This window comes from Nicotiana sylvestris, chromosome 9, assembly GCF_000393655.2.
Source record: "Nicotiana sylvestris chromosome 9, ASM39365v2, whole genome shotgun sequence".
Taxonomy (NCBI): domain Eukaryota; kingdom Viridiplantae; phylum Streptophyta; class Magnoliopsida; order Solanales; family Solanaceae; genus Nicotiana; species Nicotiana sylvestris.
In genome coordinates, this window is record NC_091065.1 from 77,299,601 (window position 1) to 77,323,612 (window position 24,012).

General features: G+C 40.5%; 2 protein-coding genes across 2 annotated transcripts; both read right to left on the bottom strand.

Annotated features, from left to right (window-relative positions):
- Positions 1-663: 663 nt before the first annotated feature.
- On the bottom strand, positions 664-2,962 carry LOC104236515 (endo-1,3;1,4-beta-D-glucanase-like). Its single transcript, XM_070155871.1, has 6 exons — positions 2,716-2,962; positions 2,438-2,459; positions 1,752-2,293; positions 1,590-1,682; positions 1,191-1,291; positions 664-1,002 (listed from the first exon to the last, which is right to left on the bottom strand). The coding sequence occupies exons 4-6, from the start codon at positions 1,657-1,659 to the stop codon at positions 949-951; spliced, it is 225 nt and encodes a 74-aa protein (XP_070011972.1). The 5' UTR covers positions 1,660-1,682; positions 1,752-2,293; positions 2,438-2,459; positions 2,716-2,962; the 3' UTR covers positions 664-948.
- Positions 2,963-16,610: 13,648 nt separating this feature from the next.
- Positions 16,611-19,946, bottom strand: LOC104236514 (endo-1,3;1,4-beta-D-glucanase-like). The gene is made up of 7 exons (XM_009790439.2): positions 19,554-19,946; positions 18,902-18,923; positions 18,261-18,387; positions 17,742-17,832; positions 17,542-17,631; positions 17,080-17,180; positions 16,611-16,751 (listed from the first exon to the last, which is right to left on the bottom strand). Exons 1-7 carry the CDS (start codon positions 19,699-19,701, stop codon positions 16,611-16,613), a joined length of 720 nt encoding a protein of 239 aa, XP_009788741.2. The 5' UTR covers positions 19,702-19,946.
- Positions 19,947-24,012: the final 4,066 nt, after the last annotated feature.

The following is a 24,012-nucleotide window of genomic DNA, read 5'->3' on the forward strand; positions in this document are numbered from 1 at the left end:
CATGTAAAGATAAATCTGAGCGAAAATACTGTTCAAAACCCCGGAAAATACGCCAGTATATTATGCTGGAGTTCCAGCATATTATCCTTGAACTCCAGCATATTATACTGGAGTTCCAGGATAAGTATGCTGGAACTCCAACATAATATGATGGAGTTCCAGCATAAGTACACTAGAATTCCAGCATAATATACTGGAGTTCCAGCAAGTATACCGGTCCAGCATAATATACTGGAGTTTGGAGCACCGGTGCTCCAGTCTCCAGTATATTATACTGGAGCTAGCAAAGTATACCGGTGCAGCATAATATGCTGGAGTTCATACACAGGTGCACCGAACTCCAGTATATTATGCTGAAACGGTCTCTGTTGCAGCAAAATAGTGGCTATATTTCATTGATTTAGTAAACGCTGGCTATTTTTGAATGACCAGTCCGAAAACTGGCTATACCGTGCTATTTTGACATGTATTTGTCGTGGATCCATTCGTAAAATCCAAAAATAGACTACGCCGACTGGGAGTGGAAATGCTAATGAAGTGAGTAAAAATTGTATCTGATGACCAAATTTTGGACTACTTATTAATAATAGCTATTGTTCAAAATCAAATTGAGAAATAGCCATCTTTAATGCGAAAATAAAATTTAAACAAAAATAGGCCGAGTTAAAGCATGAGAATATTCAAGCACATTGTAATGAAGTTCAATTTTTTTACAAGTGATAGTAACCATACTTCCTATAAATCACACAGAGAAATAACAAGACCAATGATTAGCTTGTCATTTTTCTTATGGCAGAATTTTAAGACTTGTTAACTTGAAATTGCAATTTGCAAGTGGCAGAAGGTAATCTTTGCGCGCACTCACTTGACATACTTGCAAAACCAATCTAACATGTCCTTGTGGGCTTTTTCAGCATTCTTCACTGCCTATTTGTCTTCCACATTGTATCACACTGTCCACCCATGCTCAACACCAGCAAATATTTTGACAAAGCTGTCCACCTATATTTACAGAAGGGCAACAAAGAAAAGCTAAGGGTAAAACCTAAAATCATGAATGTAACAAATCCATCAAATTTGTTCCTTACTATCTTAGTGTATTCCCTGAATAAACAGGACAGTAGTATATATTTTCAAACTTCAATCTGATAAGAAAATCTTAATAATCAAGTCTGATCATGTTCTTGTACCTTGGGTTTTGATGATAGAATCTCCTCCAACTGCTTAATAAGCTCCGGAGGAGAGATTGGATCTATCTCAGCAGCTAAAATAGCTATTGGTGCCTTAACCTCTGCAAGTAATATGCATTACCAATCGAAATACTCAATAATCTAAACTATTTGATATATAAGACAATTTCAGTAAGCTTATCATACTATGATCCTAGTACGATCACAGTTGGTCAAGCAAGGCCTCATCATCTAGTTCTAGTGGATTAGAGCATCTCTCTTTCAAGGAGGCAGCAGAGATTCGAATTCCCCTGGGGTAGGGTACTACGTATATGGGATGCATATGCATCAAATTAGTGTAAATTCAACAGTAATACCTCAATATGGTATTCAAGCTGATTTTAGTAATAACAGCAATACCTTTAATATCATCAACCGTGACTAATGATGGGTGCAATAGCACTGCAGCTTGAATGTAGTCATGAGACATAGCTAGGTCAGTAACCACCTTTCCTGTTAAGAAAACTAGAGATCAGAATCACAACAATATTAACCCTAAAACCATAGAGTTCAAAATCTTACCACCCCAGCAAAATCCTGCAGCTCCAATTGTACATATACCTTTATCTTTTAGAGCAGCAACAACCTTTTTTGCATCTTCAAATCCTTTATCCTAACAAGAATTAACAATAAGAAAATGAATAGCAAGGTGGCCTGCTGCTAAGAATGTCACAGGACATTCCGAGCACAATCAACTTAATGAATGGCATGCAGAAGCAGAGTCAGAATTTGAAGCTTATGGATTCGAGAATGATTTCTAAGTTAATAATTTGTATGTATTCAATGGATTCTTAAGACAAATATAATTTTAGACCAAAACTAGTGAGTCCAGCCGAACCATAACCTAAACTCTAGATCCACCCCTGATGGCATGGGCTCCTTTGACTCTGTAGAGACAAATCTATGGCTATATTATTAAAAAAAGAAAGCTTAAATTCAACAAATTCTGAACACATATTGTTCCGCCAGATTGGTAAAGGCTTGTCCGTATTTTCAGGATCATAAGGATCGCCATAAAAAAAATCAGGAACCACCACATAGTATCCTGCAGCCGCAACTTTGTCCTACATATACAACAGCAGTTGAATTTTGGTAGCAGCCCAAGATAAAATAGGAACTTCCTTAATAAATTACTAAACAAATTAAACAAAGAACGGTGAACCTGACTTCTTCCCTTGAAATGTAACCACAAATTAACACATGCATACCTCAGATTTGGTGATTCATAACCTGCAAAGAATACTTAAGACCATAAGTGATTGTCTTCCGATCCCAAAAAAATAGAAAGAAGATAATCCTTATACCATAGTAATAAGGTGAAAAATGGAAATCAGGAGGTTTTTAGAGTCTCTGGTATACATAATCTAATTGTTCCTGTTATATATATATATATATATATTTGTTACACATTATGCTTGAAAGAGGAGGATGTAGGAGGAGCTAGGAATTTTGGAATTTTAAAAAACTCAATCGCGGTTCCGCCTACCATAAACATCCGAGACGAGAAGGATGGCAAGTTTGGAAGTGGAAGGACCAGAGACGTACGTTTTGAGGCCCCCAAGGTCAAACACACACACCCCTCCGCTGGTGGGTTCTCGCAGCATTGAGCCCCTGCCATCTTTTGCTACTGAAGATTGATCAAATTAGAAAGAAAGGAATGATATTCAGCGACTTTATAATCACTAATCTTCATGCCAGTAAATTATTATAGTGAGGTTGTGGAGTTAGCAAGCTACAAGGATGCACTGCACGATTATATATGTATGATTTTCGCCTTTTTAATGGAATAAATAAATGAAATAGTCAACGAATCTTCAAAAGTCAGCAATGGCTCTCAATTACTAATATGTTATATTATGTTTTCTTTTTTCAACAAATAAACATTAAAAAATAGTAAAATCAAATTACACGCCTCTCTAGCTAAATCCTCCTTTTATTTTCATGGCTGTTTAACATATGCACATGTCTATAATTTTTGGAAATATTTCATTGGTAAATTATTCTGAAGATAAAATGTTCTCTTTTGAATGTTAGTACAGTTTCTAGGTCTGATATATGATATTTTAAATTTTTGAAATCTCCATTAAAACGTTAAGTCAGGTGTGTCGGTTATTTCATGCAAAAGATAAACAAAGTATTATTTCTTCTGTCAAAATTATACAAGGTGGTTAGACAGAATTTATGCATTTATATACAGTACAATTGGGCATTTTTAGTTTTTTCTTTCATTTTTATATGAACTTATAGTAATCCAATAAAATTGAAGGTCATTTTTGACATTTTAAAAATATATGTAGCAATTGAAACTCATTTTTCACCTCTAATTTAAGGTCTGGGGAGTGTGTTATAACCTCATGCAAAAGGCAAGGACGTATTGTTTCAAATTCATAAGGTTAAAACGTGGAGTGAGATTTACGCTCTCGTTTACATTGAATTGTGTCAGTGGCATTTTATAATTGAGAACGAAAGTCAAATCCAGAATGTGCGTGCTCTTATAATATTTTTTAACTGGTACATATAATACTCCTTGGAATTCATAATCAACTGTCAGCAAGAGGCAAAGATGACACTTGGCTAGTTAAGTGATTAATATTTCGAGTTTAGTATTTATTTACAAACTTCTGACTTTTTGGGGCAAGCTATACACAACTCACGAATTATTCGTACATATCTGATACTACCAAATCTTGTAATTATCTTTTTCGTGGATTCATAAACAATCTAATAATAGACTACGTCTACCGGCTGGCGACTGGGAATGGAAATGCTAACCAAGTAAAAATAAGGGTGTCTAACGGGTGGGCCGGATTTGGTTGGGTAGGAAATATTTTGAATCGTACCGATTTGGAATCGGGCCGGTTACGGGTAAGGGGTTACCGGGCTTAACGGATTGGGGTTTATCCGGGTAAAATGAACTGTAAGGGTTACGGGTACAAGGGGCCGGGCCGGGTTAGTGTAATTTTTAATTTTTTTTTTTTTTTGTATTTTGTATAACTATTGTAAGTTATATTAATATAAAGTAAAAATATAAAGAATACAATGAAGATGGGGAAAAATTGCACTTATAAATTGCAAGTGCTACATTTATTTCAAATTTCAAACTTACAAATCGAAAGGTTTACATCTAACAAGTAAATTAACGAAAAAAGAGTAAATTCAAAGGTTTTGCATTGTCTTAGTAAGTTCTTCATAATCAATATGAACTGATTGGCCTTCTTCTGGAGTGTTAAATTCAGATGGGTTACCATGTATTAATATATCTCCAAGTTCCTCATCTTCTGGGCTATTAACATCTTCACGTCCTTGATTTCTTCGCTCCGATCTAATCCAATCTCTGAAACATACTAAAACTTTCAAAGCACTGTTTCCCAATGAGTGACGGGTGTCTCCAAGTTGTTGTCTTGCTTGGCTAAATGCACTCTCTGATGCAACAGTTGAAATTGGCGCATTCAGCACGTCCCGAGCCATAGCGGAAAGAACGGGAAATTGCTTTCCATTCTCATGCCGCCATCCCATAGTAAAAATTCCTTTGTGCGAGGCTCTTTTTGCTTTTGCAAGTAGAATTGAAGTTCATCAATGTTCCTGCTACTGGTTTGAGTGTTAGAAAATGTAGAAAAAATATTAAAACTATCAAGGTCTTTATCATCATCTACAGTAGTAGAAGTGGTACAATGCATAGTGGGATTAACATTGCCTACATTAAGAGCATCATCATCAATTATATTTGCATAATAATTATATAATTGTTGTAAAGGATCATTTAGCTTGTTCATACAAACATACATATCTGGGGTTTCAGTTGGTCCAATCTCCATATAAGTATATAAAGCATCGATTAATTGGTAACAACCAGACATCTTAAGAGAAGGATTTAAAACAACACCAATTAAGTAAATCGGAGGAATTGGAAAGAAATATTTTTTGAATTTTGCTTGTATTTTTTCAACAACATCCTTATATTTTTCTTTCTTCTTAAATTCAAAGAGTAGAAAAGAAATTTCAGCTATATGTACTAAAGCCATAGTAACACTAGGGTAATATGCTCCAGAAAACTCAATAGTAGCTGTATAAAATTTATGTAAAAATTTAACAACATCATTAATGGTCTCCCAAGTAGTAGTTGTTAATATACAGTTTGGATCAGTACAATGCGCATTAACAACTTCAGTTATTGGGAATCTATATTTGTAGTAATATTTTAAAAATATATATGTATAATTCCATCTAGTAACAATTTCCTCTGGCATGAATCTGGGCTTAAGGTTATGCTCGGTACACTTATTCTTAAATTCCCTAATTCTAGATTGTCTATTATTTCCTTGAAACTGCTCTTCTAACATGAGTAATCTCAGTTGAAAATAAATCAAGGCCACTTTTATCAATTAAATTATAAACATGACATGCACACCTAACATGAAAATTTCGTCAAGTGGTGGTTGCAAATGCAGTTTTAATATTGAAACTACGGCATTATTGTTAGAAGCATTATCAAAAGACATACACAATACTTTTTGCTTGAGATTATAAAATTCAACAACTTCGCAAATAGTAGTACTTATAAACACAGCAGTATGACTCTGATCTTCATCATATTTAAAAGCGATAATACATTTTTGCATATAATAATTATCATTTATCCAATGACATGTAATTGTCAAATAATCATTTTCATTAACAGCATGGCCAATATCAGAAGTTAGAGAAACTCTACAAGGAAGGTGGCTAAACAAATAACGTATGTATGTTTGATATTGTCCATGAAGTCTAAAGATATCAGATCTACTAGTACTTCTAGGGATACCTTTAAATAAAGGATTAGAAATCCTTTGAATATACATAATAAGATATGATGAAGAAGCAAAAGAAAAAGGTATACAACCCAAAACAATCATTTTTTCTAACTCCTCACGATCCTTCATTTTATTATATTTCATAAGTCCTCCAGTAGTAGGGTTTAGAGTTGCTTGATTTCCATCTCCATCAGAGCCTCATTCTATAGGATGCTCAATTCTCATAGTCTACTAAGTACCCCAGTCCCCCCTAATTGTCATCCAGTCTAATGTTTAAAATCATCATTACAAAGTTTGCATTTAACTCTATCAGTACCGTCTATTTCGTCAAAAAAATTCCAAACCTTACTTCTTTTTCTCCGATTAGTAATCGGGGCCACAGGTGGTCTATTACTAGCACCATGACCACCACCCCTGCTACCATCTCCAACACTACTATGTGTAAGTGGTATCTCATCTTCCATTTCTAATTCATTATCTTCTATACCGAAAACTTCCGGTAATTGTTCATAATCTATATTATTATCAGGTAATGTTTCAGGAATATGTGTAGAGTCATTTAAATTACTACCAGATGATGAAGCAGAAGTACTACCTCTTTTTTTATTTCCCCGATTAGTAACCTTATTACAAATTCTTTTTGCAGCATTAAACATATTGTGAAAATTTAACTACTAGCAAAAATTAAATATGCATATAAAATAGTAAATAAGAGAAAGAGTTGGAGGGAGTGCACTGAATTCGGCAATAAATTAAACACTTGATGATTTGGCAACTCCAATATTACCACGAAGAAACGTCAGTTGTTCAAACTCAAACTTCAAACTTCAAATAATAAATAATACGATAAATGAAATTCCAAAAAAAATAAGAGCCAAATACTTTATTGCACTGTAGGTGAAGAATGACAGAATGATAATTGAGAATATGAGTTTGAGAAATGAGAGATGAGTGAAGAAATGAAGAAGAGGAAGGGTGTATTTATAGGTTTTCAAAGGGCTAATTAGGTAATTATAAAAGGTGTTAGTTTTTTAAAAAAAAGGCCCAAAAATGGGCTATTTGTGCAAAACTGACGTTGGGCAACGCCCCCAAGGGCCAGCAGACTATTGCCAACGGTCAGAAAGTCAGGCATAATTAAAAAAAATTGAAAGTAGTCGTAATATCGGTCTGGGCCGGGCCGGTTAACCGGATCTATAGTAAATATTGTTGATCGGGTTTGACCGGTCCGGTTAACCGGTGGAATTTAAGTGATCGGACCAACCCCCCTTACCCTATTAACCCAGCTCACCCGACCCCCTTTGTACCGGTCCGGGCCGATTCCGGTTTCAACCGGTCTGGGCCGGTCCGAAAGCGGGTTGACCCAGCCCATTAGACACCTTTAAGTAAAAATGCCAATCTTTCTTGTCACTCTACATCGTCATTGATATAAGCTTGTTTTGCTAAATTTCTTTTTGTCAAAAGTATTTTTTTTTTCAAAGTTAAAGTGTTTGACCAAATTATAAAAGGAAAAAGGTATTTTTGAGTAGAAGCAAAAGCAATTTTTAAGAAGCAAAAAAAAACTAACTTCTCCCAAAAGCATTTTTTTAAAAAGCTTGATCAAACACTGATTGTTGCTCAAACCATGTTTTTCAAATTGATTAGCCAAATACAAATTAATTCTCGCCAAAAATACTTTTTAGAAAAGTGTTTTACTTTTGGAAAAAACACTTTTCAAAATAAGCTAATTTTATAAACACGGCCAAAGAGGCTATTCAGTCACAAAGAGAAGCAGGAATCTCAGAAGTGGTGGGAGAGTGTGACACTTATAATTCTAATTACCAACTCGTGATTACATTATATTTGTTATGCAACGCCTTCCTTATGTTCTTTGGAAGGGCAACGTAAGGCTAAGCAACCGATGTTAGTGCGGTTGTTGTCCGCCAATGAGGTCCTCTCCGCATGCTAGATTAGATTGTCAGTGCCGTGCGGGAAAACCAATGTCAGGAGCAATTGCGAAAGCTGAGAGAGAATTGGGTTTTAAATGATGATGATGATTTTATTGATGAATGAAATGCTGATTACAAAAGATGCGGTGTCGAGGGGGAGAGACACCAGTACAGAAAATTGCTTGTTTGAAAAAGTTTGATTGTTTGATCCCCCTAATAATACTTAAAAAAAATAAACCAAAGTTACATGACTAGTCCTAATAAAGCTGTAGAAGCACACTGAATGAAAATGATGTAAACTAGCCTATAATTACAATGAAAATGACTTAGTTTATTACAATGTAGAACCAAGTCCGATGGTTGCAACTTTGTCTTGCAGGTCAGGGTCTGCGCGCGCGGTGTTGTGGGCACGCGCGACACTTGCTGTGTTGGCCTGAGGCTGGGCGCTGGTGCTTGGCATCAAGGTCTGTGCGTGAGGCGCTGCTGGAATGGGCCTGCAGCTGGGCGGTGGCGAGGCATCAGGATCTGCGCGCGTGGCATTGTCAGGGCGCGCGGCGCTGTTGTCATTGGCCAGCCACTGGGCGCTGGCGAGAGGCATCGGTAGGGCGACAGAGGCGCATGCGCGCTTGTCACTTGGCGCAGCCAAGACCACGGGGCCGACCATGGCGCTAGGCATTGTGAGACTTGCTAGGCCGCCATGGGGCGTGGCCAAGGGGTCATGGGGCGTGTCTGGAAAGCAGCCCATGACATTCTCCCCCACCTGAGTTGCCGCCGTCCTCGGAGCCTTATGATGATGATGATGATGATGATGATGGTGGTGGTGGTGGTGGTTGTTGGATGGGAGGTCTGCGCCCCTCTGTTCTTTGAGCTTGTTGTTGTAGCGACGCAATGATTTCATGCGGCTAACATGGAAGACTGGATGGATCTTCCACCAGGATAGAGTTTTCACCTGGTATGTGGACTTCCCAATGCGTTTTTCGATGGGCAGGGGCCGATGTATTTTTGTTACAGGCAAGGGTCATGGGTCCTCTCTGCAAACAAGTATCGCTTTGGGATGCATCTCATTACTTTGTCCCCTGCTTGATGTTGGGCAAAACAAAGCTTTTGTTCGGTGAACCTTTTTGCCCGCTCTTGGGCTTTGCTAAGATAGCTCTGCACTATCCCTATGTTGCGCTCCCATTCGCTCGAGAAGTTGGCAGCTCGAGGAGATTTCGGCAAGGTTGATGCATTCACCGTTTGCGGGAGAAGCGGTCGCTATCCGGTAATAATTTCAAAAGGGCTTTTGTTTGTATGATGGCTCTTTTGAGAATTGAAACACAGTTGAGCAGCATCCAAGAGCTTCACCCAATGCATCTGTGATCCAGTTGCAAAGTTGCGGAGATATTCCTCCAGCATGTCATTGAACCGGTCTGTCTAACCATCCGATGGTGGATGGTGTCTGAGTTTTGACTAAATGTTGACCCAAAACACCTGAAGAGATGGGTCCAAAAGTTGCTAGTGAAGCGTGAGTCGCGCCTACTAACAATGTCTTTGGGCAGGCCCCAATGTTTGACAATGTGCGAGAAGAAGAGTCAAGCTGTATCTTCTGCTAATCCATTTTACGAGGCTGCTATGAAGGTTGCATAGATTGAAAACTGATCTATGACAACCATGATGGATGCAAGATTACCGACTTGGGGCAATCCCGTGATGAATCTGAGGGAAAGATTTTCCCATGGTCTCTAAGGGACATGTAATGGCTGCAAGGGTCCCTTCTATGATGAGTGATCCGACTTGTCCTTGTGGCATGGCTGACAAGTCTTCACACGCTGAGGAGCGTCACCAGTATTTTGAGGCCGATGACATGATGGATGATTGTTGCTGCGAAGGGTAGCCGAAGCCAGGGGTTCATGTCTGTTGACTACCTTCTCCAACTGCATGGCTGAGATGTTTCCAGCGGCCATCTTTATGGGAAAGCATGGTATGGTGCAGGGTTTGGCCTCGTTTTCCCCCAACATCATGAGCATGTTGGCATATGGCACTGGTATGGTGTTGGTCTGCCTCATGAACTCCAAACCCACTATCATGTCGAAGTCATCTATGATTGCGATGCGCAGGTCGATGCTTCCTTTGTATGGGCCAAGTTTCACTGGGACATCTGTAGTTGTTCCACCCAATGCCTGGGGTGGCGAGTTGATGGCCTTGACGCGGCCTTTGCTCTTTTGCAAAACAAGACCGAGGCACTCTACTTGAGTTGATGACAAGTAGTTATGGGTGGCACCCGTGTCTATCAATGCGTGAAGGGGCTTGCCGTTCACTTTCAATTCGACGAACATTAGGGTCCTCGCTTGTTTAGGAGGCCTCTCGTCCATCTTTTCCTTCCCTTTCTTGGTGATTGGGACTGAGATTTTCTTAGGGGGACGTGCACTGTTCCCCGCTAAGGCCTGTAGGATAGAGCCAACAATTGCATTGAAGGCGTCTACCTGGTCTGATTCTGATGTGTCTGATGCATCTGACTTGTCCTCGACAGTCTTATGAGCATTGACCTTTATGTTTGGGCATTCATTGTTCCAATGTGCCCCGCCGCAATGATGGCATTCTGAGGGAGTCTTTCTCCCCTGATTGTTGTTGATGGATGTAGCACTGTTGCTGCTGGAGGGAGGAGTCTTAGTTTTGGATGCACTCCGATCTCCCCCACTTTTGCTTGGGCCACAATTGCTAGGATGGTTCCCGTTGAATCCCCCTCGGACAGACGGCTGGGGCCTGTCGTTCTGAGTTCCCAAATGATAATCGCCAAGGCATTCTGCAGCTTGAATGGCCTTGGGCAGGGTGTCTACCCGTTGTCTCTGTAGTTCCATACGGGCATGAGGTTTCAAACCTTCTATGAATGTGAAGGGTTTGTCTTTGTCCCCCATGTCGCGTATGTTTAGCATGAGTGCGGAGAATTCGCGCACGTACTCCCGCACTGATCTGGTGTGGCGGAGCTCCCGTAGCTTTCTCCTTGGTTGTATTCCACATTTTCGGGGAAGAACTGCAGGCATAAGGCTGCCTTCAGCTCATTCCATGTCTGGAGAGTATCTTCACCGGCCTTGATGGCTTCGTATTTGACCCGCCACCAAAGCTTGGCATCGCCCTGAAGATACATGGCAGCAGTTGCTACCTTTTGGATTCTTCCAAATGACCCACGGAATTGAAGTATTGTTCGATGTCGAAGATGAAGTTTTCCACTTCTTTAGCATCTCGAGATCCGTCGTATGGCTTTGGCTCCGGTATCTTAAGCTTTTGTGGAATGGGGGTGAGGTTTGTTGCACCCCTGATGTGGTTGTCGCCTCCTCGAAGCAGGCTCTGTAGGGCAGCATTGACAACATTGAGCTTGCCTGTCAAGTCATCTATGGTTTGCTGCATGGCAGTTAGTCTGTCTGCCTCTTGTTGCTGATGGGCTAAATCAACGGCACGCTCCTGTTGGAGGTCCTCAAATTTACCATGAATATTGGCAGTTTCAATGGCTGCCGTTTGTCGGTCGTCCTCAGAGTCACGACTGATGTTTGCAATGTCATTTTCCGCCTACCACATTCGGCGGTCCAGGTCGTCCAACCTTTGCACTAGGTTGTTGTTTTGATCGGGCACCGTATCCACGATGGGTCTTAATCGGTCAACCGTCTCTTCTAGGGATGTTAGACACTCCCCATGATTCACCATGGTCAAAAATGGTGATGATGGTAAATGTGTTCCCTCGTCCGATGTCGAGCCTAGGCTCTGATATCAACTGTTACGCAACGCCTTCCTGATGTTCTTTGGAAGGGCAACGTAAGGTTAAGCAACCGATGTCAGTGCGATTGTTGTCCGCCAATGAGGTCCCCTCCGCACGCTAGACTAGATTGTCAGTGTCGTGCGGGAAAACCAATGTCACAAGCAATTGCGGAAGCTGAGAGAGAATTGTGTTTTGAATGATGATGATGATTTTATTGATGAATGAAATGCTGATTACAAATAATGCGGTGTCGAGGGGGAGAAACACCAGTACAAAAAATTGCTTGCTTGAAAATGTTTGATTGTTTGATCCCACCTAATAATACTTAAAAAAATAAACCAAAGTTACATGACTAGTCCTAATAAAGCTGTAGAAGCACACTGAATGAAAATGATGTAAACTAGCCTATAATTACAATGAAAAGGACTTAGTTTATTACAATGTAGAACCAAGTCTGATGGCAGCAACTTTGTCTTGCGGGTCAGGGTCTGCGCGCGCAGTGCTGTGGGCGCGCGCGACACTTGCTGTGTTGGCCTGAGGCTGAGCGGTGGTGCTTGGCACCAGGGTCTGTGCGCGAGGCGCTGCTGGAATGGGCCTGCAGCTGGGCGCTGGCGAGGCATCAGGATCTGCGCGCGCAGCATTGTCAGGGCGCGCGACGCTGTTGTCATTGGCCAGCCACTGGGCACTAGCGAGAGGCATCGGTGGGGCGACAGAGGCGCATGCGCGCTTGTCACTTGGCGCAGCCAAGACCACGGGGCCAACCATGGCGCTAGGCATTGTGAAGCTTGCTAGGCCGCCATGGGGCGCGGCCAAGGGGTCATGGGGCGTGTCTGGAAAACATCCCATGACATTCTCCCCCACCTGAGTTGTCGCCGTCCTCGGAGCCTTATGATGATGATGATGATGATGATGATGATGATGATGATGATGATGATGATGATGATGATGATGGTGGTGGTTGTTGGATGGGAGGTCTGCGCCCCTCTGTTCTTTGAGCTTGTTGTTGTAGCGACGCAATGATTTCATGCGGCTAACATGGAAGACTGGATGGATCTTCCACCAGAATGGAGTTTTCACCTGGTATATGGACTTCCCAATGCGTTTTTCGATGGGCAGGGGCCGATGTATTTTTGTTACAGGCGAGGGTCATGGGTCCTCTCTGCAAACAAGTATCGCTTTGGGATGCATAGCATTACTTTGTCCCCTGCTTGATGTTGGGCAAAACAAAGCTTTTGTTCGGTGAACCTTTTTGCCCGCTCTTGGGATTTGCTGAGATAGCTCCGCACTATCCCCATGTTGCGCTCCCATTCGCTCGAGAAGTTGGCAGCTCGAAGAGATTTCGGCTAGGTTGATGCATTCACCGTTTGCGGGAGAAGCGGTTGCTATCCGGTAATAATTTCAAAAGGGCTTTTGTTTGTATGATGGCTCTTTTGAGAATTGAAACACAGTTGAGCAGCATCCAAGAGCTTCACCCAATGCTTCTGTGATCCGGTTGCAAAGTTGCGGAGATATTCCTCCAGCATGTCATCGAACCAGTCTGTCTGACCATCCGATGGTGGATGGTGTCTGAGTTTTGACTCAATGTTGACCCAAAACACCTGAAGAGATGGGTCCAAAAGTTGCTAGTGAAGCGTGAGTCGCGCCTACTAACAATGTCTTTGGGCAGGCCCCAATGTTTGACAATGTGCGAGAAGAAGAGTCGAGTTGTATCTTCTGCTAATGCATTTTGCGGGGCTGCTATGAAGGTTGCATAGTTTGAAAACTGATCTATGACAACCATGATGGATGCAAGATTACCGACTTGGGGCAATCCCGTGATGAATCAGAGGGAAACAATTTCCCATGGTCTCTGAGGGACATGTAATGGCTGCAAGGGTCCCTTCTATGATGAGTGATCTGACTTGTCCTTGTGGCATGGCTGACAAGTCTTCACACGCTGAGGAGCGTCACCAGTCTTTTGAGGCCGATGACATGATGGATGATTGTTGCTGCGAAGGGTAGCTGGAACCAAGGGTTCATGTCTGTTGACTACCTTCTCCAACTGCATGGCTGAGATGTTTCCAGAGGCCATCTTTATGGGAAAGCATGGTAAGGTGCAGGGTTTGGCCCCGTTTTCCCCCAACATCATGAGCATGTTGGCATATGGCACTGGTATGGTGTTGGTCTGCCTCATGAACTCCAAACCCACTATCATGTCGAAGTCATCTATGATTGCGATGCGCAGGTCGATGCTTCCTTTGTATGGGCCAAGTTTCACTGGGACATCTGTAGTTGTTCCACCCAATGCCTGGGGTGGCGAGTTGATGGCCTTGACGCGGCCTTTGCTCTTTTGCACAACAAGACCGAGGCGCTCTACTTGAGTTGAAGCCAAGTAGTTGTGGGTAGCACATGTGTCTATCAATGCGTGAAGGGGCTTGCCGTTCACTTTCAATTCGACGAACATTAGGGTCCTCGCTTGTTTAGGAGGCCTCTCGTCCATCTTTTCCTTCCCTTTCTTGGTGATTGGGACTGAGATTTTCTTAGGAGGACGTGCACTGGTCCCTGCTAAGGCCTATAGGATAAAGCCAACAATTGCATTGAAGGCGTCTACCTGGTCTGATTCTGATGTGTCTGATGCATCTGACTCGTCCTCGACAGTTTGATGAGCATTGACCTTTATGTTTGGGCATTCATTGTTCCAATGTGCCCCGCCGATGGCATTCTGAGGGAGGCTTTCTCCCCTGATTGTTGTTGATGGATGCAGCACTGTTGCTGCTGGAGGGAGGAGTCTTAGTTTTGGATGCACTCCGATCTCCCCCACTTTTGCTTGGGCCACCATTGCTAGGATGGTTCCCGTTGAATCCCCCTCGGACAGACAGCTGGGGCCTGTCGTTCTGAGTTCCCAAATGATAATCGCCAAGGCATTCTGCAGCTTGAATGGCCTTGGGCAGGGTGTCTACCCGTTGTCTCTGTAGTTCCATACGGGCATGAGGTTTCAAACCTTCTATGAATGTGAAGAGTTTGTCTTTGTCCCCCATGTCGCGTATGTTTAGCATGAGTGCGGAGAATTCGCGCACGTACTCCCGCACTGATCTGGTGTGGCGGAGCTCCCGTAGCTTTCTCCTTGGTTGTATTCCACATTTACGGGGAAGAACTGCAGGCATATGGCTACCTTCAGCTCATCCCATGTCTGGAGAGTATCTTCACCGGCCTTGATGGCTTCGTATTTGACCCGCCACCAAAGTTTGGCATCGCCCTGAAGATACATGGCAGCAGTTGCTACCTTTTTGGATTCTTCCAAATGGCCCACGGCATCGAAGTATTGTTCGATGTCGAAGATGAAGTTTTTCACTTCTTTAGCATCTCGGGATCCGTCGTATGGCTTTGGCTCCGGTATCTTAAGCTTTTGTGGAATGGGGGTGAGGTTTGTTGCACCCCTGATGTGGTTGTCGCCTCCTCGAAGCAGGCTCTGTAGGGCAGCATTGACAACATTGAGCTTGCCTATCAAGTCGTCTATGGTTTGCTGCATGGCAGTTAGTTTGTCTGCCTCTTGTTGCTGATGGGCTAAATCATCGGCACGCTCCTGTTGGAGGTCCTCAAATTTGCCATGAATAATGGCAGTTTCAATGGTTGTCGTTTGTCGGTCGTCCTCAGAGTCACGACTGATGTTTGCAATGTCATTTTCCGCTTGCCACATTCGGCGGTCCAGGTCGTCTAACCTTTGCACTAGGTTGTTGTTTTGATCGGGCACCGTATCCACGATGGGTCGTAATCGGTCAACCGTCTCTTCTAGGGATGCTAGACACTCCCCATGATTCACCATGGTCAGAAATGGTGATGATGGTAAATGTGTTCCCTCGTTCGATGTCGAGCCTAGGCTCTGATATCAACTGTTACGCAACGCCTTCCTGATGTTCTTTGGAAGGGCAACGTAAGGTTAAGCAACCGATGTCAGTGCGGTTGTTGTCCGCCAATGAGGTCCCCTCCGCACGTTAGACTAGATTGTCAGAGTCGTGCGGGAAAATCAATGTCACGAGCAATTGCGGAAGCTGAGAGAGAATTGAGTTTTGAATGATGATGATGATTTTATTGATGAATGAAATGCTGATTACAAAAGATGCGGTGTCGAGGGGGAGAGACACCAGTACAGAAAATTGCTTGCTTGAAAATGTTTGATTGCTTGATCCCCCTAATAATGCTTAAAAAAATAAACCAAAGTTACATGACTAGTCCTAATAAAGCTGTAGAAGCACACTGAATGAAAATGATGTAAACTAGCCTATAATTACAATGAAAAGGACTTAGTTTATTACAATGTAGAACCAAATCCGATGGCAACAACTTTGTCTTGCGGGTCAGGGTCTGCGCGCGCGGTTGCTGTGGGCGCGCGCGACACTTGATGTGCTGGCCTGAGGCTGGGCACTGGTGCTTGGCATCAGGGTCTGTGCGCGAGGCGCTGCTGGAATGGGCCTGCAGCTGGGCGCTGGCGAGGCATCAGGATCTGCGCGCGCGGCATTGTCAGGGCGCGCGGCGCTGTTGTCATTGGCCAGCCCTTGGGCGCTGGCGAGAGGCATCGGTGGGGCGACAGAGGCACATGCGCGCTTGTCACTTGGCGCAGCCAAGACCACGGGGCCGACCATGGCGCTAGGCATTGTGAGGCTTGCTAGGCCGCCATGGGGCGCGGCCAAGGGGTCATGGGGCATGTCTGGAAAGCAGCCCATGACATTACACATGCATGGCTTAATCTTTGAGACAAGCATATGACTACTGGCAGGATCAACCAGGTAGCATTCCTTATTGACGCCGGCATCGCATGAGCATGGCCGACCCAAAGGGCACCGCCAAGTCCAAGACGAGCACGACCGTCATTCGTAAGGAGCATTCTTTGGGCAAATAGGAGCCAATGAAGGCCCCATGCCCATTGCGTTTACCGAATCCGAGAGTCCGAGCATACTAGTCATGGACCAAGCCATCGCAAGGCAAAGCAAGGACGACCTGGGACATCTTCAGCACTCTCCACAGCCTTCTTGTCTTCCACATCGTATCTCACAGTCCATCCGTGGGCGACACCAGGATAAATTTTCACAAAGTTGTCCACCTATTTTTACAGACCGAAACAATGCAACACACAGGATAAATCTAGAACTCTAGCTGTAATCTATGTTGCACCGTACTCTCCAAAATGTTGTCGCACCCATGTCGGATCCTCCAAAAATACACTACTTTTAGAGGATTCGACAGGCACTAGACAACATTTTCGGAGAATCCGAGCAACATAGGCTGTAATGCAATCTAAGAAATTCATTAAAGTAGTTATCTCTTATTTCAATACATCCCCTGAATAAACAGGAGAGTATTGTTATGCAGCTCCGTATTTCTGAAACAAAGACATCTTTAAATGACAGGAAGGCCCTAATGTCGCTTACCTCAGGTTTTGATGATAAAATCTCCTCAAACTGCTTAATAAGCTCAGGAGGAGACATTTTATCTATCTCAGCTCCTAAAATAGCTATTGGTGCCTTCACCTCTGTAAATAAATACATCATAAGTTCCGATGGATAGGAGGGGGAAAAAAAGATTCAAGGAAACAGGAAGAATCTAAAAGTGATGCAGTTCACTTTACTCACTAGAATTCAGAAAACATGCGATACCAAATATCACTTAGGACGTAGGAATATGCAAAAGCAATTGGTAGTAATTTTTCCTATAAGAACGGAATCTAGACATTGAACAAATTTAGGACAGTAATATAACTTGACCGAACAAGTCACCAATATTCTAGTGACATTTAGACATAAAATGTTTTGTCCCTAAGCAATGCACTTGTATAAAATCCAGAGTAAAAGCTCTATCTAATCACAAATGATTCTGGTAAAAAACAGTCGTACCCTTAATATCATCCACAGTGACAAATGATGGGTGCAATAACACTGCTGCTTGAATGTCGTCAGACTTAGCTAGTTGAACAACCACCTTGGCTGTTAAGGAAACAGGAGATCAGGATCACAGACAACCACAAGAAATTAACCTATACATGCTAGTACCGGCGAGGATGAATAATCCAAAAAGAGAAAATTGAACAACTTACCACCCCAACAAAACCCTGCAGCTCCAATTGCAGATATGCCTTTATCTTTTAAAGCTGCAACAACCTGCTTTGCATCTTCAAATCCTTTGTCCTAACAGAACAAAGCAAAAAATGAATAAAACGGTGGTGAGCCTGATACTATGGATGTCGCACAATGATAGTCCCAAAGTGACAAAGTTAATGAATGGAAAACTGTGATAATGATGGCATGGCCTCCTTTTACTCTCGATGCAAACAGATGGCAATATTATTGTAAACGCTTGGGCTTAACTCAACCCCAAAAGCTAGCTCTTGAGGGGAGGATTTCCCAAGTCCATATAAGGAGATCACCGACCCATTCCCCAACCAATGCGGGACTCTAAACCACTCTAACACGCCCTCGCACGCCCAGACCATCAACTAGAGCATGGACAATATATCATAGGGTCCCAAACGGCAACGAACTTGGCTATGATACCATGTAAAGATATGGCACTTGGGCCTAACTCAACTCCAAAAGAAATCAGTCAGAATGCATACTACTCCATGTGATTGTAGCCAGATTGATAAAGGCTTCTCCATAGTTTCAGGATTATAAGGATCCCCATAAAGAAAATCAGGAACCACAACATAGTATCCCACAGCTGCAACTTTGTCAGCAAGCTTCCTACATACCAGCAGTTAAGGTTTGGAATCAGCCCAAGATAAAACATAAACTTTTTGCAGCTTAATTACTGGAAAAAATGCAAAAAATGGTCACCCCAACTTCTTCCCTTGAAATGTAAACAAAAAGATACACAGATAAGATAAATGAATCTCCTGAAATCTGTGATTAAGACTCCTCCCTTCTTTTTTTCTTTTTCTTTTTTTTTGGGGGGGGGGGGGGGGGGGGGAGAAGGGGTTTCTGATAGAGTTGTGGTTGTATTTGAGTATTGCTGTGTCTAGGGAGCAAAAACTGAAGTCGTCAACAATATAGAAACACCCTAGAGAATTGACTTCTGTTTCTTTTTTAAAATAGTTGTGGTTGTATATGCTAAGAAAGCAATAACTGAAGTTGTTGATACTTGACAACAGAGAAACATACTAGAGAATACATATGGTGCAAGCATAAGTACATAAGTACAGAAAGTATTTAGAAGGTATTTGACAACTCCAAGCTGAAATTGAGAAGCAGCACATACCTCAGGTTTGGTGCTTCATAACCTGCAAAGTATTCGTAACATAAGTTCTGTCTTCCAATATAAATAACAACACTAATCCTCAAACCATAATAAACTCCCTTTTGACCGAAAAGAGTAATAGTTTTACATTACCAAGGGTGAAAAACATAATTTTCTTCCTTAAGTGTTTGACATAAGAGTTGAGTACCAAGGTTCAAAACATCTCACTTCATCTGGCATTTGAAATGAGATTAAGATACTTAACAACGAACACACAAGATCACAACTCTTAGAATGAAAATATTTAAAGAAAGATCTATGTAACTTCCAAAATAGTAAAAGCCTCAATGACTAACGGACTAATAATGAAATAGTGTCACATAAAATGGACTGAGGTAATAACACTTAGATATCATTATCCATCTTTAAACTTACAAATTTCATTAAAACATTATCTAATTTGCTAACATTATTTATCAATTTCTAAAAAAAGTTGTTTCAGAAGTATTTTCCAAAAAATATGTTTACTTTCGGAAATCTCCGTCGTACCAAATTGATCAATAGATTAGTCAATCTTGGTGATAAAATAGGAAGAAAGAGAAAATTGAGAAGAAGCAAGTTGCCAAAAGTTCATGAATAAGAACAGACAATAAAGGGTTAAAAGGGTAAGTACCAAAAATGTCGGAGACGAGGAGGATGGCGTGTTTGGAATTGGAAGAAGCAGAGACGTAGGTTTTGAGACCCCCAAATTCTAACACTGACCCAACACCGCTACTTGAGCTCAAAGTTGGTGGGTTCTCACAGCACTGAGGCCCTGACATCTTTGTGACTGATAGAGAGAGAGAGAGAAGTTGTCCAAAAACCAAAGATTTGCTCCTTAATAACAGTCACTGGTCAGAGGTCGAGTAGTGCGTTTGAGAAATGAGAAAGAAACAAGCGTCCTATTGTAATGTATTCTGGACCCGGAGTGGGAGGGTTGATTGTGCGGTTTAGCTATACTTTACGTCTATACCATTTTCTATGGACAGAATTCCAGATACGCCCATTTGGATTCAATTTCATTTCCACTTTTGTTGAAAATTAATAGTGCCACTTTATGTGTGAGGGTCAAATGCTTAATTTTTTTTATTTTTTATTTTTTGTATAGACTCTTTAAGCTATTTGAAATAAAATTTATATAGTATTTTAAAATTATATTAAAAATAGTAATATAAGTCAATAACACTTGATAATTAAAAATATATAAAAATACTTACTTAAGAAAAGCATAGTAAAAGGAATCTTTGTAACTTCTCAAATAGTAATTTGGAATAAAAAGATTATGAAAAGAGAGCAGACACAAAGGATAATTGCAACAAAAACAAAAATTGATATGCAAAATTTAAATTTCCAAACTCACAAATCTTTCAAATATTCAAATTTAGTATTTCGAGTTTATAAGAAATTTGAAAAGTTGAGTTTAAAATTTATCCCAAAAATTGCTTCATCTTTGCAAAACTAATCGTATCAAATACTTTTCCAGAAATTCAAAAATAAACTCATCTTTGAAAACACTAATACAAGACCACCCATTAGCAAAAACATCTCAGACGAACAATTTTTCAAATTAAATTTAAACTTGCGCCTGGCAAAGAACTCTGGTCTCATTTGTTTGCACTTAATGGAGGTCTGAATCTTAATCATTCAGATCTAAGACATTAAGTTCGTTTGTTTTTAAAGTTTGAATCTTAATTATTCATATCTTAATCATTAAGTGTGTTTGTTTGTTTTTTTTACTTCACAACCACTTAATGGGTCTGAATAGGTCTGTATGATTAAAATCTATAACAGAGACTTAATTTCATTAAGATGCTATCACATATTCATTATTAATTGCCGCCACCGCCTACCATTATCAACTACCACCATGCCACTACCACCACCACCATCATAGTCAACCACCACCACCACCATCATCCTCAATCATAGTTTCCACCATTATCAACCATCCCCACCACTCTGACCACCATCATTCTCACCTACAATCAACACTTATCCACCTCAACTACCACAACCAATCACCCCATCACCATTAACAACCACAACTGGCACCACCCATCATTATAACCTACCACCGCCTTCCTCAATCACAAACCACCAACCGTCATTATTAACTATCACCACCCACCACTACCATCCTCAATCATAATCGGCATCACTACCAATCACTACTAGCTACTAGCATGAACCATCATCATCAACCAAAACTACCAGCAACCACCGCCTCTAATCGGCATTCACCCGTTAGCCATTACCGTCTACAACTATCATATTTTAAAAAACTATATATTTTATTGATAGAATATTAGATTAGTTAGTATTTCATTTGAATTTTATGTTTATTATTTTTCAAATAAAGATAAATTTTATGCATTCAGATGTTAGAAATCAAACAATCTTACTTTTTAGTATTCTGATCTTAATACACATCTTAATATATTTAGATGTGTATTCATATTCAAATGTCTTAATCTTAATGCACATCTTACTATTCAGATGTGTATTAAAATTCAGACGTCTTAATCTTAAAATTACAAATGAGGCCTACCACCTTACTAATTTGCCTTTACACTTTCCTTTTTCTTTTTTTCTTTATTCAAACATAAGGAATCGTGTTGCCATATTAAAATTTTCCTCTCACCAAAATACGAGTACAATCTTATACTAGAAAAAGGAAGACCGGAAGAGAGACAATTACAAACTACTACTACTAGTAATTAATAAATTAATGCGTATCATCACTCACCATTCTGTCATTTATGATAAATAATATTTTATTTGTTTCAGTTTATGTGAACATTTACCTCTCTATTTATAGGGAAAGAGTGACTTAATTACCAAGTAAAATCCCTAAAATCTTTCTAAAATATAGACATTCACCTTAAATAAAACTTTATTTATAACACTCCCCTTGAATGTGTATTCAACAGATAATGTGCCTCATTAAAACTTTAATTAAAATAAATGGAGAAAAAATTCTAGAGAAGGAAAAAGAGTACAGATATTTAGAAATACGCCTTTTGGTTGCCTCGTTAAAAACCTTGCAAGGAAAACCCAGTGAGACAAAACCTTGTAAGGAAAAAAGAGTACAGCGCGTATTAACTCCCCCTGATTAGAGCATCAATTCACATCATTGAGTCTTCGCATCCCGATCTTGTACACTAACTTCTTGAAGGTTGACGTCGGTAGAGATTTAGTGAAGAAATTGGTCATATTATCACTTTAACGAATCTGTTGCACATTGATATCACCATTCTTTTGAAGATCATGTGTGAAAAATAACTTTGGTGAAATGTACTTTGTCTTATCTCCTTTTATGAATTCTCCCTTCAATTGGGCTATGCATGCTGCATTATCTTCATACAAAATCGTGGGTAGTTTGTCACACTTCAAACCACATTTGTCTCGAATAAGATATATTACAGACCTCAACTACACACATTCTCGACCTGCTTCATGAATAGCAATTATCTCAGCATGATTAGATAAAGTAGCCACGATTGATTGCTTAGTCGATCGCCAAGATATGGCAGTGCCTCCATATGTAAACACATAGCCTGTTTGAGATTGAGTCTTGTGTGGGTCAGATAAATACCTAGCATCGACATAACCAACAAGATGGGGACTACAATTATTGTCATAAAAAAAACCATATTGGTAGTCTCTTTTAGATACCGCAATATGTATTTGATTCCATTCCAATGTCTTCTTGTAGGAGCAGAGCTATATCTTACTAAGACATTAATTGAAAAAGTTATGTCAGACCTTGTAGTATTAGCAAGATACATTAGTACACCAATTGCACTAAGATATGATACTTCAGTACCAAGTAGCTCCTCATTCTTCTCTTGAGGTCGGAATGGATCCTTATTCACATAAAGTGATCGAACAACCATCGAAGTACTTAATGGATGTACTCCATCCATATAAAACCGTTTCAATACCTTTTCTATATAGGTAGATTGATGAACGAAAATTCCGTTTGCCAAATGTTCAATTCGCAAACTGAGACATAATTTTGTCTTTCCGAGATCTTTCATCTCGAATTCCTTCTTTAAATAATTAATTTCTTTTTAGAGTTCTATTGGAGTTCCAATAAGGTTTATGTCATCAACATATACGGCAAGTACAACAAATTCCGATGTTGTTTTCTTCATAAAAACACATGGGCAAATGACATCATTTATATAACCTTCCTTTAATAAATACCCATTAAAACGATTATACCACAATCGTCCTAATTACTTTAGACTGTACAAAGATCTTTACAATTTGACTGAAAATATTTTCCGAAACTTTGAATTATATGTGTTACGCATTTTAAATCCCTCGAAAATTTTCATGTATATCTCATTATCAAGTGAGCCATAAAGATAGGCAGTAACCACATCCATTAAATGCATGTCAAGCTTTTCATAGACATCAAACTAATAAGATAACGGAACGTTATAGCATCTATAACAGGTGAATATATCTCCTCATAATCGACACCAGTCCTTTGTGAAAATTCTTGTGCAACGAGGCGTGCCTTATATCTTTGTATCTCATTTTTCTCATTCCTCTTGTGTACAAAGACCCATTTAAATCCAACATGCTTAACACCATTACGTGTTTGGACTACAAGCCCAAAAACTTCACGTTTTGCAAGTGAATTCAACTCTGATTGGATTGCTTCTTGCCATTTTGGCCAATCATGTCTTTGTCGACAATCTCCAATAGATTGAGGTTCAATATCCTCACTATTTTGCATAATTCTAGATGCAACATTATATGCAAATACATAATCCACCAATATATCTAATTGATTCAAATCTGTTTCAGTATCAATTGAATTTATTGATAGTTCCTTATTTTCTTGAGTCTTAGGCTCAGTGATTTTCTCATGAATTTCAGGATTGGTTAAATCGTGGATTTCTTCAAGAGACTCTTTCATAGTGTCATCCTGATTATTTGTTTTCCTTTTTCTAGGATTTCAATCCTTAGAACCCAATGGCCTGCTACGTTTTAGGCGTGCTTTTGACTCATTAGCTATGACACTAGAAGATTGTCCACCAAGAACATTAATACGGATTGGAACATTTTCTGCAGGGATA